The sequence below is a fragment of the Triturus cristatus genome, chromosome 4_1 (genome assembly GCF_964204655.1).
Source record: "Triturus cristatus chromosome 4_1, aTriCri1.1, whole genome shotgun sequence".
NCBI classification, from domain to species: domain Eukaryota; kingdom Metazoa; phylum Chordata; class Amphibia; order Caudata; family Salamandridae; genus Triturus; species Triturus cristatus.
In genome coordinates, this window is record NC_140585.1 from 1212209190 (window position 1) to 1212222267 (window position 13078).

General features: G+C 46.4%; 1 protein-coding gene across 8 annotated transcripts in view; it reads left to right on the forward strand.

The window, feature by feature from the left end:
• The window catches only part of SCN8A (sodium voltage-gated channel alpha subunit 8), an 828048-nt gene that overhangs the window by 803598 nt on the left and 11372 nt on the right, over positions 1–13078 (forward strand). For all 8 annotated transcript variants that reach the window (XM_085654551.1, XM_085654553.1, XM_085654556.1 and 5 more), the window contains one exon: positions 4742–5012. In XM_085654551.1, coding sequence (XP_085510677.1) covers positions 4742–5012 — 271 coding nt within the window. The remainder of the gene's footprint in view (positions 1–4741; positions 5013–13078) is intronic.

Genomic DNA, 13078 nt, shown 5'->3' on the forward strand with positions numbered 1-13078 from the left:
GCCCATCTCTGCCTTCTGCTTTCGCTCCTTTCGTGGCAAACGAAAGGGGTGCCCCAGCACGTTTGCTTCAGAGCCACAGACCGCAGCAGCAGCAGTCTCAGCCCGGCCCTGGACGTGGGAATCGCAGAGGTGGATCAGGGGGCCAGCGGGCTGGTCAGTCCACTTCCACCCTAGCGACTACTGCCCCAAAACCTTCCTAGCCCGGTCTTTCAGGCCCATCAAATGCCAGTGGGCGGCAGGATTCGCAATCACCTCCCCTACTGGCACACCATCACTTCGGACAGGCGGGTTTTAGACATGGTCCGGAGTGGCTACTCCCTCCCATTTGAGACTACCCCTCCAGCCATGCCACCCCAATAACACCGCATGTCGGGGGATCATTTGGCACTTCAACAGGAAGTCACGGCCCTCTTGGCCAAGGGGGCCATCGAGCGCGTTCCTGTGCCAAAACTAGGACATGGCTGTTATTCCCACTACTTTCTGGTGCCCAAGAAGGACATGGGCCTGCGTCCTATCTTGGACCTCAGAGACGTCAAGGTCTTGTCTGCTGTCGACCCTGGAGACTGGATGGTAGCGTGGACTTGCAGGAGGCATATTTGCACATTCCCGTCCTGCCGGCCTACCGCATGAGCATTTTCAGTTTTCCGTGCTCCCCTTTGGCCTTATCAGCGACCCTCGGGTGTTCACGAAAGTGATGGCGGTGGTCGCAGCTCATCTGCGCAGATCAGGGGTTCCAGTCTTCCCTATCTCGACGACTGACTGTTGAAGGTTGGCGTGCCCCGGACAGTCGGTTCCCACCTCCAGACTACGGCCGACCTCCTGTATTTGCTGGCGTTCTCCATCAATTTGCTGAAGTCGCACCTGGTTCCCTCTCAGAAGCTCCTCTTCATCGGAGCGGTTCTGGACACGACGCAGTTTCGGGGTTATCCTCCTGAACTGCGAGTCCAGGATATTCAGGCTATGATTCCGATCTTTCGGCCTCTATCCTGGGTTTCGGTCAGGATGACCCTGAGGCTGCTAGGCCTCATGGCCTCCTGCATCCTGCTGGTCACTCATGCCAGATGGCATATGCAGGCTCTGCTGTGGGACCTGAAGTTCCAGTGGGCGCAGCATCAGGGGAACCTGTCCGATTACGTCCAGATCTCGGAGGGCACTGCACACCAGCTGCAGTGGTGGCTCACGAACCAGCATTGGGTCAATGGCAGATCCCTCTTCCTTCCCCAACCGGAGCACACAGTGGTGACGGATGCGTCCCTAATGGGATGGGAGAGGTGGAGATCAGAGTCCTCTGGTCTCTGGCGGAGTCCTAGCTCCATATCAACCTTCTGGAGCTTCAGGCGATCCGACTTGCACTGAAGGCATTCCTTCCCTCTGTCAAAGGGAAAGTAGTGCAGGTGTTCACAGACAACACCACCGCCATGTGGTACTGCAGCAAACAGGGCGGGGTGGGGTCGTGGACCCTATGTCAGGAGGCTCTGCCCCTCTGGACATGGCTGGAACAGCAGGCCATTTCCCTGGTGGTTCAACACCTGGCATGCTCACTGAACGTCAGAGCGGATGAACTCAGCCACAGGTGCATGATGGATCACGAATGGCGTCTTCACTCGGATGTGGCGCAAGGTCTCTTTCAACAGTGAGGAGAGCCTTGGTTAGATCTATTTGCCACCGAAGAGAATGTGCAATGTCAGCAGTTCTGCGCGTTGGAATTTCCAATGTGGCACTCACTAGGCAACGCTTTTCGTCGCTAGTGGAGTTGCGGTCTGTTGTATGCCTTTCTGCCTATACCATTTCTGCCCAGAGTGCTGAAGAAGATCAGGCGCGACCGGGCCCAAGTAATTCTTGTGGCACCGGACTGGGCCCGAAGAGTTTGGTATCCCGAGCTACTCAGTATGACAATCGATCCCCTGATCCGACTGCCTCTTTGGGATGATATTCTGTCGCAGCAGCAGGGGACGGTCCTCCACCCGAACCTGTCCAGCCTCCACCTCTTTGCGTGGAGATAGAGCGGCAGCAGTTGATTCCTTTTGACTTGCGTCCTGAAGTCTGTGATGTCATTCTGGCAGCCAGGCGTCCCTCCACTAAGTTGGTATATGACTGCAGGTGGAACAAATTTGTGGCAAGGTGCACAGCAAAGGCTGTGGATCCCCTTTCTGCCCCTCTTTCAGAAGTTCTTCACTATCAAGGGCTACCTTTCTGCTATTTCGGCCTTTCTCAGGCTCCCTGATCAGCCCTCTCTTTTCAAGTCCCCTGTTGTAAATAGATTTCTCAAAGGTATTACTCACCTTTTCCCTCATATTCCTTTTGTGATGCCACAGTGGGACTTGAACCTGGTTCTACCATATTTAATGTGCGCTCCTTTTGAGCCTCTTCACAACTGTCCTCTTCGTTTGCTACCCTTGAAGACTGCTTTCCTAGTGACCATCACCTCTGCTAGGATAGTGAGTGAGCTCCAGGCTCTTTCTTGTAAGTCTCCTTCTCTCTATCTGTCCATCCGGACAAGGTTGTACTCAGGACACGTAATCCTTTCTGCCAAAGGTTGCCACTGCCTTTTACATTGGGCAGACCATCACTTTGCCCACCTTCTTTCCGCCTCCGCATCCTTCTACGGAGGAAGAGACCACCGTCTGGACCAAAAACGTGCGTTCTCGTTTTATTTGAACCGCACTCAACAGTTCCGGGTGGATGACCAGCTCTTTGTTGGCTACGTTGGCGCCAAAAAGATCAGGCAGTACACAAGAGGACTATCTCCAGATGGGTCGTCTTGTGTAATATGGCCTGTTATTCTCTGGCTAAAAAGGAAGCTCAGTTGGGGATGCGCGCCTATTCCACCAGGGCGACTGCAGCCACTACCGCATTTTGACATGGTGTCCCCCTGCAAGACATCTGTCAGGCAACTACGTGGGCCTCGCTGCACACTTTTAATAAGCACTACTGCCTGGACAGTCAGGTCCAGAGAAACAGCTTCTTTGGCCGCTCTGTTCTTCAAGACTTCCTGGTGTGATCTTGGTTCGCAGACCCACCACCGGGGTTGGTATTGCTGGGGTATCTATTATAAGGTAAGGAATCTATCACTATGTGTTTCTTTCAGATGAACAAGTTACTTACCTTTGGTAACTATATATGTGTAAGAAACATTAGTAGTGATAGATTCCTTACCACCCCACCCATCCACCCCGTTCTGCGAACTGATTTCTAGGGTTAAGGTCATCCCTTTCAGGGCCCTAGTTTCGAGGCACCAGTGATCAGTATCTTGCATGGCTCTGCGTTTTCTGGCGCGGAAAGTCGTTTACAGAACTGATGTCAGCGCACGAGGGCGGCGTCTTAAGTACTGCCGCGACGTCATCTCGGCGACCACGACGGACCCGGAGACGCACGACGCCACCTTCCGACGTGCAGGGGTACTGCTGACGAAAACTTTCCGGATCCAGTCTGACACCTGGGGGTGAGGAATCTATCACTACTAATGTTTCTTACAGATATATCTTTACCGAAGGTAAGTAACTTGTTCTTTATGCATCTTTCTCTCACATACACTCACTCATCACACCGTCAGTTGCTGCACTCTATAACACAATTACTGTACATGACAACACCTCCCATAAAAAACTCACAACAAATATGGCACCCTCCGAACCACACAATCATGGTATAGCTTGGTATCCGTGTGGGTAAGAGCTTCAGTGCTTCACATAGGGGTAGTAAGCACTATACAAATGCTACAATACAAGACTTCTTTATAGGATTAACCAACAACCACATGATTTCTTCATAAGTGACAGCTGTTTTGCATTTCATGATTTATACCGCTGTCCTAAGACCTTCTTAGTCTTAGTGATTTTAGGTAATGTATTGGAGGGTCTAATTCAAAGACAAACTCATGCATAGACCCTTTTTGGTGCTCATTAATTTGAAAACCCTTAGGATATGTTCCAACAGTATCTGACATGTTTAATTCCAAACAGACCCATGTTACAGCCTTTTTCCTATTACTGCTATGTTGATAACTTTATATCACTTTAACGACCCATGATAAGGTAATTTCAGAAACATAGCTTTGCCACGTCCCTTATTCCAGTTGAACTAATAGTGGCATAACTTGTTCGGAAGAATGCAGACCTTTAAGTGCTAATTAGGGTGGTATCAAGTTCTGTCCGATTACATGCAAAGAATGAATGAAGGGGGTGTCTTTTATTCAATGGAGAAAGAACTGAGATCCTCATTGCGAAGAAATCTCGTGAAACTAGGTCTACCAAAGTTTTAAAATGTGTAGTATATTCATCAAAAATAGCTTCAAATTACTAGCCAGATAAGATTGATATAATTCAAACTCAGTCCTTGTGGCATTGAAACATCATCTGCAAAGATAGCATCAATCTTTACAGAACTAACCATGTTGAGCAGAAACAGTATTCCGCCGTTCCAATTGTGTGTATAATTGCAGTTAATTTATGTATGTTATATATATATATTTTTAGGTATGTGTGCCTTTCAGCACATAGTAACAGACTTTTCCTGTTAATAAATTCCTACTTTCTTGTCATTGACTGAATAATCAGCACTGTTCTTGTACATCTCAAGAAAATTCAGGGTGTTAAAGAGAATACAAGTGTTCATTTCAACTCAGTAACTGTTGTTTTTTTTGTGTGTCTTTGATACAAAGCAATTTTCATCTCCTGACCTGTTTAGCTAATTTGTCTTCATTGTTCTCAGTTTTATTTTTAATTCCTCTATTGTCCAACAGAACAAGATTCAAGGATTTGTGTTTGACTTCATCACCCAGCAAGCATTTGACATCTTTATAATGATTCTCATCTGCCTGAACATGGTGACCATGATGGTGGAAACGGATGACCAGAGCCCATACATGGAAAATGTTCTGTACCAGATTAATTTAGTCTTTATCGTCTTCTTCACCACTGAGTGTGTGCTAAAACTATTTGCATTGCGACACTATTACTTCACTATTGGGTGGAACATTTTCGACTTTGTGGTTGTGATTCTTTCTATTGTAGGTAAGTAAAATCTATCCAAGAGGGCTTTCTTATGATTGTCAGTACTAGTTTGTTCCAACACATGCAACTTCTCACATCTATATGATACCAATGTTTTCCCTAACCTATAATTACGTTTTTGGGACCTACAGGTCACAGGCTCAAATTCAGAGTCAACTCTGGCAAGTCACTTGGTAATAAGAAAAAGGCTGACAAAATGAGTTTAACATTTTTAAGTCCTTTTATTTACAGTGCTCAGATATACTTGAGTTTTTGATGCACTATAAAGCTAATATTATATCAATCTTAAGGCTCTGCTATATGAGCTGAGGAGGTCCCTAAATCCGTGACCATGTAAAACAAGCATAGAGTTTTATGTAAGTGAATTTGAAGCTGCCTAAAACAAGCCTTTTTTATGAATATATTTGTAACACACCCATTAGCTTTTTGGCACTTATAGCATAGTTTACATCATTGTAACACCAGCACCATCATCCCATATAAGAAAACACTGGGTTTGGTTATTCTCAAATGAAACATTTAATTCGATGGTTGTCTTATTTATACTATGAAGAAAACAATTATGTCTTGCTTTCACTGGGAGCTATTTCCCCAAGAATTCAACGATCAGTAGACCATTTGAAGATTAACAAATGTGCTCACTTAATTTAGGTATGGTCACCTATAAATGTTTAATATAAAGAATAAAATAAATTATATGCATAGATTTGATGGGACTTCTAGTAATGTAGTGTTTTAAAAATGGGTGTTATCATTGGCATTCAATTTCTGTATGGTTTTGGGGTTCACTGTAATTTAAGCCAAATCAAGATAAAAATATGTACAAGAAAGATGGATTTTTTGATACCCATGAACAATATACTCTGCTCTTGGATTTTTCCATTCATGTGGTTACTGAGTGGTCAAGAAATGCAAATGGAAAATATGTTTTTATATGCCGTTCAGAACTGTTAACCAAATCCTGAAATGGGTTGGGCAATGTATGAAATGTTACCTGATTATTCAGCAAGCATAGCGTGACGCACAAAAATCAAGGCATGAGTTACTTCAATACAGTTACCTCAAAATACATCTGTTAGAGACTTCTAGCTGCAGGTTCCCATTTATAGAATTATCTGGATCTGGAATTCTTTTTGTGAGCCACACCCCTGGATGCTGGTAGGTCGTGATGTTCGGTTCCATGTGGCGTCGTCTGTGTCGGAAGTGACGTGAGTGGTGCCTATATAGGCACCACCCCAGCGCATTGAGGTAACTTCTTTTCTTTCCAAGCCAGTCAGTGCAGATCCAGAGAGAGCTACCCCTGGTCATTTTTTTGACTGACCTTTTTTGACTTTTGTCAAAGTCTTTTTTGAGATTTTCTCTTGGTGTGGCAGGTATGTCAGCTAGGAAAGCGAGCTTCAAGCTCTGCAGCGTCTGTCACCAACAGATGTCGGTGACAGACCCGTATCTTGTTTGCCTCTGTTGCCTCAAACGCGACCACGGCGTGAAGACCTGCATCGACTGCTGTGCCATGCAACCCAGGGCCTTGAGGGAGCTCTCCGTCAAGCTCCTTGCCGCTCGACATGCGATGCAGCAACAGTCTTGATCCCAGTCAAGAGCAAGGTCCCGGTATCTGTCGCAGAGCCCAAGATCCTTGTCACACTTTTAAGTCCCAACATAAGAAGCTAAAGAGGTCTTCGACTTTACCATGTCTGTTGAAGTCATCCGTTGAGACGAGGGAGCTTCTTCATTCAAGGCTTGCCTCCTCAGTTGAGCCATGGTGTGTAAGCTTTCCAGCATTTGCATGGCCAAGGACACGGTATCCACAGGCCCCGTGGGTCGGGTAGCCAAAGGTCAGGCCAGTCCACCACCTCCCTGACAGCCGCAGCATCCAAACGCCATTAGTTAGCTCTCTCACCATCTTGGGACCCCAGTGGAAGGCAGGGTACACCATTCCCTCTCCCACTGGAGGTCAAAAAAATCAGACCGCTCGGTTCTTCAGATTGTCTGAAGGCTACTCTCTCCCCTCCACCCATGCCACCCACTTGCGACAAGCTGATGGAGGACAATCTCTCCTTGCTCCATTAAGAAGTGATGGCTCTCTTGGCCAAGTGAGCCATAGAGAGGGTGCAGATGCCAGAATTAGGTAGTGGTTGTTATTCCCCCTACTTTCTGGTGCCAAAGAAGAACAGACGCCTTTTTTCCTATCCTAGACATGCGCCCTCAAGAAGGAGAAGTTTAAAATGCTCACGCTCGCTCAAGTCCTGTCTGCCATGAACCCCAGGAGACTGGATGGTAGCGTTGGACTTGCAGGATGCATACTTCCACATTCCCGTCCTTCCTGCCCACAGGCGTTACCTGCAGTTCAGGGTGGGCCACGAGCACTTAAGGTGTTCACCAAGGTGATGGTGCTGATTGTAGCTCTTCTGCAGAGTTTAGGGGTGTCAGTCTCCCCCTATTCCGATGACTGGCTGTTGTAAGCGGGCTCAACCCAGGTTGTCGTCTCCCACCTCAAGATTACAGCAGATCCCCTGCATTCGCTTGGGTTCACTATCAACTTGCCAAAGTCGCAACTGGCTCCCTCTCAGACGCTTCATTTCATCTGCGCTATTCTAGGCACTGTGCAGTTTCAGTCCTAGCCTGTCGAATGGCAAGTCCAGGATATTAAGGCTATGATACCATTGATTCAGCCTCTATCCTGGTTTTCGGGGAGACCCTGAGGCTGCTGAGACTCATGGCCTTTTGCATCCTGCTTTTGACACATGCCTGCTGACATATGTGGGCTTTGCAGTGGGACCTGAAGTTTCAGTGGGTGCAGCATCAGAGGAATATCTCTGACATGGTCCAGATCTCAGAGGGAACTGTAAGAGATCTGTAGTTGTGGTTAACGAACCACAATTGAGTCTGTGGCAGACCCCTCTCCCTTCCCCAACCAGATCTAACAGTACTGACAGATGCGTCACTCCTGTGGTGGAGTGGCCATCTGGGAGAGGTGGACATGAGAGGCCTCTGTTCTACGCCTGAATCGGGACTCCACATCAAACTTCTAGAGCTCTGGGAAATAGGTGTATTAAAAGCCTTTCAACCCTCCTTCAAGGGAAGGCTAGTACAGGTGTTCACAGACAACACCGCTGTTATGTGGTATTACAACAAACAGGGTGGGGTTGTGGAACCTTTGTCAAGAGACCCTGCTTCTGTGGACAAGGCTGGAACATCAGGACATATCCTTGATGGTTCACCACCTGGCAGGCTCTCAGAATGCTAGGGCATATTAACTTAGTGCACGAATAGCATCTCCATCCAGAGGTGGTGCAAGGTGTCCTTCAGCAGTGGGGAGGGCTTTGCTTATATCTGTTAGCTGCCGTGAAGAACGCGCAAAGTCAGCAGTTTTGTGCGCTGGAATTTACAAGGTGACTCGCACTCTGTGACGCTTTTCATCTTGAGTTGAGCACCGGCCTCCTGTACGCCTTTCCGCCAATACCACTGCTGCCCAACGTTCACAAGAAGATGAGGGACAACCAGGCCCAAGTTATTCTTGTGGCTCAAGATTGGGCACGGAGAGTCTGGTATCCCAAACTGTTGAACAGGACAATCCGTCCGACAGTCAGGCTTTCCCTTCGAGAAAATCTTCTGTCACAACAGCAGGGGAGGGTTCTGCACCCGAACCTGCACACCCTTCACCTTCATTCCTGGAGAAGGAGCGGTGACAGTTGACAGCTTTCAACCTTCCTCCCAAAGTGTTTGATATTATTCTGGCAGCTAGGCATCCCTCCACCAAGTCTGGTATACGCAGGGCACAAGTCGGGGGTACACAGCGTCCAACCACTATTTTCACATGGTGGGCGCCGTCCACCCTGCCAAGAAGTTGGGCCCCATAGAAATATGCTGAACTTGTCCCGGTTTAATTTTCAGACACCGGGACACATTGTCTGCTTTCCATTCCCAACAGCAACATGCAGGCAGCAAGAAGGGCTTTTGTTTTCACCGCCATCAGGCCTCCTTTAAATTGAGTATCCTGACTGGAGGTGACCTGGAACCTCACACTTAATTGCAAATGTAACAGTGGGGAGACAAAAGCACAGTGCTTGATATCTCTTCAAAGGTACTTTAGAGAGGCATGCTTTTGACTTTGTTCAGTCCCTCTATTTAAGTGCATGCACTGTAAGAATGTCAGAAGTGTTGCTCTGTCCCAGTATTTACACACATAATTTAAATAGCACCATTTTATTTTTGTATAGGGTTACTCATCCCAATGCAGGGTGTCAGAGCAATTTCCATAAAATACACATTATACAATGACAATAAGCCATGTAAGTGTGTAAATCAATGTGCAAGATGAGTTACATGAGACCGTGAGGGTTACAAGGTGTAGGAGTCGCATGCCCTTTATAGCTCACTATGCTTTATTAGAAGGATTACAATTTATGAACTGCAAGAAAACAAAAAGGATCTCTGTATTCAAAGCAGTAACCCACTTACCTAGCTACATAAAATAGAAATCTTTCATCTGCATGTTACATGATGTGCTTAGCTGGAGACACATTAACCTTCTATACTATTTTGATTGAAATGTTGGATTACACAGGTCTCTCCAACAAATGCATTAACCTCCAGAGTTATCCCACCATTATTATTATTCCCTGAGATGTACTGGGCACCACTGCAGCAGATGCCTTAACCCAATAAATATTTTAAAATGCAGCCTTTGCTACCAATTTAGCAGAATAGATCTACTACAATGCTTCTCCGTGTTGCCAATTTCTTTGTGACAGGGTTTTAAAAAAATGTATTAGTTGAGGCCCTGATTTTGCATCAACCTAAAGCCAAATCTCATTTTTTGAATCTCATAATGCCCTTAAATATACTCATGCTATACCTGAGAAATGTATGTGTGAGGTCTTAATATCTGATGTCACGTCTTTTGATGCCACATGCAAAGTCTTGCGTTGTGATGTCATGCGCTGTGATGGCACGCGCCATGATGTCACTTGCATACTGCTTTAGTCCTCCCCTCACCCTCCCACCTCTTTTTTTTTTTTTAGCACTTGTGCCATGGCTATGTGCCTGGCTTTGGGATAAGTTTTTGACATGGTGTGATTTCCACAACATCAGCACCCCCACCTAATTTCTGCACCCGTGTCCCATGTTCTTCTATTTGCTCTCTCTTTAGCCCAGCAGGGCTTTGCTCTGAACACAGTTAAAGTTTATCTTTCAGAAATTTCAGCTTTTTTGTGGTTGCTGGATCAAGTTCCTTTCTTTAAGTCACTTGTTGTAGGTAGGGGCCACATGTATCAAGCAATTGTGCCTGTTTGCAAACGCAACAAAGGCTTTTCCCATGTATCAAACTCTATTTTGCAATTCAGTAACCTGTTAAAATGGGTTTGCAATTCGATATTTGGAAGGGGCGTGTTTAGGGTGTTCCTTCCAAATAACGAATCATAACGGTATGTATGAATGTTTGGTGACCATGTATGATTGTGACATCCTCCATGTAGAAACCAAGCTGTTCTTGGCGGATGAGCACATATCTAGGGCAAAACTGGTCCTAGTTTGCTTGTGTTCTGGTTCAGGGAGGACCAGACTAGGCAGTTCAGACTGGACTGTTCACATTGGAACAGGGTCAAGACTGATTTGCATATATTTATTTATTTGAGAATTTTATATAGCACTGACCAGACCCCGGGATATCAGAGCACTTTTCCAAGACATGGCATTGATAGAAGAGTTCACAGTTGACATAGTATAACAAGAGGGAATAAAAACAGTGCAACGTAATATATGTATCCCAAAGAGTAACAGATAATCAAACATTGTCCTTCCGAGGCATATACACTGAATTGGGTCAAGCACTGTATTGAATGTCCCGTAGCAAACTCGGGGCGGGTTGAGGTATTTGTTCAGTAGTAGAGTTTTGAGATTCAGTTCAAAGCAGGTATAGGAAGTATTGCAGCAAAGGTCTTTAGGAAGTGAGTTCTAATTCGGTGAAGTGTTACCTGAGAGAGAACATTTCTGGGATGATTTATTTTCAATTTGGGAGGGAAGAGAAGGTATGAGTCGGAGCTTCTTAGAGCCAGAGTTTTTCCCGCTCTCAATAGCTTATTTTCTAAATATTTAGGGTTTGCGGTGTGAAGGGCTTTGTGGGTGATGCAGGGTGGGGCCAAACTGAGGTGACATGGTGTGCAAAATAATGATGGATTAGGATGTGGCCTAAGTAAATATCAGTGTCTGAGATTAATTCAAGCATTCCATCCATCACTTGTGGTATACTTTAGTGTGTATCCCTTCCATGTAGGTCAAAACATAACCCTGCCTACCTTCTTTGCTCTGCCACATCCCTCTAAAGAAGAAGAGAGACTCCACCATAGGGAACGCGCAGTGTCATCAGTTCTGTGCTCTAGTTTCTAAAGCGGCTCTCCCTCGGTGACGCTTTTCATCTCCAATGGAGCTCAGGCCTCCTGTACGCCTTTCTGCCCATAACACTCCTACACAGAGATCTCAAGACCATTAGGAACGACCGGGCCCAAGTCATCCTTGTGTCACCGGACTGGGCACAGAGAGTTTGATATCTTGAGCTGTTGAGCATGGCCATCGGTTCTCTGATCTGGCATGTTCTGTTGCAGCAGCAAGAGAGGGTTCTCCACCCAACCCTGTCACAGCTCCGCCTTTATGGGTGGAGATTGAGCGGTGATTCTTGACAGTCTGCCCGATGTGTGCAATGTTATCTTGGCAACCAGTTGTCGCTCCACCGAGACGGTATACACCTGCCATGCAGGCAATTCTGTGGTATGATGTACAGAGAAACAGGTTGACCCCATTTCTGCTCCCCTCTCTCAGTTCCTTCTCTTTATCCCTTTTCTTACCCAGCAGGACTTTGCTTTGTACACCCTAAAGGGCTTATGTTCTGCCATCTTAGCCTTTCTGCGGTTGCCAGATCAGCCACCCCTCTTCAAATCCCCTGTTGTAAATAGGTTCTTCAAAGGTTTGCAACACGTTTCCTGCTTCACCCTACATGCTCAGTGGGACCTTAATCTAGTCCTGACGTTTCTGGTATGTGCTCCCTTTGAGCCACTGCACAACAGTCCTCTTAGGCTTCTTACCATCAAGACGACCTTCCTGGTGGCAATAACATCTGCCTGGAGGGTCAATGAGCTTCAGGCTTTGCCATCCAAGCTTTCATACCTGAACATCTACCCAGACAAGCTGGTTCTTTGCATTAGAACTATCTTCCTGCCAAAATGTGTCACTCTTTTTCAAGTAGGCCTGTCTGTCACCCTGCCTACCTTTTACGCTCTGCCACATCCTGCTAAAGAGGAGGAGCGACTTCACCGACTCGATCCAAAAAGAGTGACTGCACAAGGGTGTTCCAGGTAGACAATCAACTCTTCGTGGGGTATGTCAGAGCGAAGAAGAAAATGGTTGTTCCGGAAGCAGACAATCTTCCAATGAATTGTGTTCTGCATTAAGATCTGCTACGCGTTGGCCAAGAGGCAACCCCCTGAGTGTTTGAGTGCTCATTGCACCAGAGCGAAGGCTGCAACCACTGCATTAGCACACACAGGTCTGGCATTGATATGTGCCAGGCAGTAATGTGTGTTTCTCTGCACACATACACAAAGCATTTCAGTCAAGTTTGTGGCTAGAAGTACTTATCAGATGAACAAGTTAGAGGTAGAGACGCTATCTAGCCACAGATTCCTTACCAACTCACCCATCCTCCCCGCTCTGCGAACAGAATTCTAGTGACAGGGCTGTTCCCATTTCAGGGCCCCAGTTTTCCACACCAGTGGTCAGTGTTCTTCCTGGCATGGAAAGTGGTGAAAATAAACTGACGTCAGCACGCTGGGGTGGCACCTATATAGGCAGCATGCACGTCACTTCCAGCAAGGAATGCATAATGTTGACCATATCAAACTATTCTTTGAGGTGTTGGAATAATTGGCAAAATTGTAGTGCTACCTGCTTTGAGTGCTTTAGAGGTAGTCTTTATTTGTTTTCTATACATTTTTAGGTTTTCATTTTAGAGATCAAAGTTGGGTTTGACTGAGTTGGATAAGAAACCTATGATGGCATCAGCCAGTTTTGGAAAA